This window comes from Contarinia nasturtii, unplaced genomic scaffold (genome assembly GCF_009176525.2).
Source record: "Contarinia nasturtii isolate CC-2019 unplaced genomic scaffold, AAFC_CNas_1.1 Cnas_scaffold_4446, whole genome shotgun sequence".
Lineage (NCBI taxonomy): Eukaryota > Metazoa > Arthropoda > Insecta > Diptera > Cecidomyiidae > Contarinia > Contarinia nasturtii.
The window spans coordinates 1-2425 of record NW_022201737.1 but is presented as its reverse complement, the minus strand read 5'-3'; the positions used below and the strand labels follow the sequence as shown (position 1 = coordinate 2425).

The 2425-nt window shown below is 35.1% G+C and overlaps 1 protein-coding gene across 1 annotated transcript; it reads left to right on the top strand.

The window, feature by feature from the left end:
• Positions 1 to 895: 895 nt before the first annotated feature.
• LOC116351019 (probable phospholipid-transporting ATPase IIB) lies at positions 896 to 2418 on the top strand (the record flags this gene model as incomplete). The annotated part of the gene is given in 5 exon segments (XM_031783047.1): positions 896 to 1164; positions 1229 to 1636; positions 1724 to 1853; positions 1973 to 2024; positions 2119 to 2418. Coding segments are annotated over 5 exon segments (1003 nt in total), but the record flags the coding sequence as incomplete, so codon positions are not given.
• Between the last annotated feature and the right edge of the window lie 7 nt (positions 2419 to 2425).

Sequence of the window (2425 nt, the reverse complement as noted above, 5' to 3'; positions counted from 1 at the left end):
CTACCTTCTGAAATATTCAACACGAAACAAGGGCTGCCATGAATTATTTTGGCCACCACGAAAAAACAGTTTTGGTCACGTGGCCAAAAATGATTTCTAGTGTGCGCGAGACTTTGTAATGAAATAACTCAGATTATTTAGCTTGGAAATTTTGTTTCATTGCATTCAATGCTAACGATTGTTCATTGATCTTGCCACGTAAATTGTCATTTTGTTCTTTGAGGTCTCCGTTCTCCTCAAACAATTTGCTATATTCGTTGATGTAATTTTTTTCAAATAATTTGATCGAATCTTCCGATAGTTTTGAACTTTTCGAACGCTTTGCGTTCGGCACATAATCCAACAACTGTGCGCGTCTTGCATTATTCAGGACTGGAAACACAAACGTTCGAAAATAATACTGCGCACAACAACGTAATGTTGACACCGGCTTTTTGGACATGTGATTGCTAAAATGTTGTTATGTATGTACATTTCGAAACATTCAGCATTCACATATTGGTGTTACCATAATTTTTAGTTTGTGTAGAGTATGTTTAATATTACCACTGTATTCAGCAAAGCGTTCAATAAGTGAACCGTTCATAAATTACGTTGTTTTTTCATGTTCATCTATGATCGGTTCAAATGGTTCGAGTAGAATAGAATGCACTTTTGGCCACCATTTTGAAATATCAAATTTCAAGAAAGCAGCTAAAAATTGCATACTTTCATGAGTATGATTTTAAACTTTTTTTTAAGCCTACATTTGAAATATATTTCAAATGATATATATCAAATTTCAAAATGTTGGCCAAAAGTACATTCCATTGTACTATGCATTTTATGAAATCATTGATTATCATATTTAAAAAGAATGAGTTCATTACTATATATGCATATTTCTCTTTCATAGAACCGATGCACACATTGAATTAAATCAATTCCGACGAAAGCGAAATTGTGCGCTCGTTGTGTCTGGTGAAAGTTTGGATGTGTGTTTGCATTACTATCAAAGTGAATTCATGGAATTAGCCACACAGTGTCCGGCTGTTGTTTGCTGTCGATGCAATCCAACGCAGAAAGCTCAAGTTGTTTCACTGATCCATAAACATACCGAAAAACGTACGTGCGCCATCGGTGATGGTGGCTACGATGTTAGTATGATTCAACAAGCCGATGCAGGTAATATCAAATGTAATTTTACGACATAGAGGCATTCGATGTTAATTCACCGTACAAATTTCAGGCATTGGAATCGAAGGACGAGAAGGAAGACAAGCATCATTGGCAGGCGATTTTAGTATAACTCAATTTTCGCATATTGCCAAATTATTGCTTGTGCATGGAAGACGTTCTTACAAACGATCGGCTGCATTGTAACAATTTGTAATTCACCGTGGTCTAATCATGTCCACGGTGCAAGCTGTGTTTTCTGCTGTTTTCTATGTCTCATCGGTGTCATTGTATCAAGGTTTTCTCATGGTTGGCTATGCAACTATCTACACAATGTTCCCAGTGTTTTCGCTTGTACTTGATCAAGACATATGCTCACAAATGGCATTAACATATCCTGAACTATACAAGGAGCTGTCAAAGGGGCGTAGTTTGAGCTATAAAACATTCTTCATATGGGTTTTGATTAGCATTTATCAAGGTAACATAGAAATTTTGATTTAAAATGTTCCACATTTGCATTTTCGATATTTTTGAAGTTGAATTCATATTTTTTTCTCTTTCACAGGCGGCGTAATTATGTACGGAGCACTTGTTTTATTCGAAGATGAATTCATTCACATTGTTTCGATTAGCTTTTCGGCTTTGATTCTAACTGAACTTATTATGGTTGCATTGACAATTCGAACATGGCACAGGTAAGCATATTTCACATTGAATGGCGTATAGCCACTTAAACTTTTGGAATCATGTCAATAAGTAGTAAATTAGTCGGTAATTTGAAACAAATCAAACTGAATAATAAATTAATTTCTAGGTTGATGGACATGGCCGAAATATTTAGTTTGCTGCTTTATGTACTGTCTTTGGTATGTTGAGTAATGTAATTTGGAATTGATGAAGTTGTTAATAATCCATTTTCGTAAATTAAATGTATGTTCGTTTATTCTTGTGGTTATTTAGATTGCGTTAGATTGGGACTTCATTTGGTCATTCGAATTCTTGTGGAAAGTGCTGGCGATTACGTTGGTCTCATATTTGCCGCTATACATAATAAAATTCTTGCGGAAAAAATTCTCACCGCCTCCATATTCAAAATTGTCATAAACAAATTGTGACAGGGACTAGCAATTGCGCCAAATTAGCTAAAAACTCAGTACAAGAAATTAGTTAGATAAAAGGATATAAGACTTAAGAAGAAGTCCCATCGATACAAACTCACCAAAAATGAGTGTACATCTTAGACAAACGGATTTCTCTCGATTCAAGC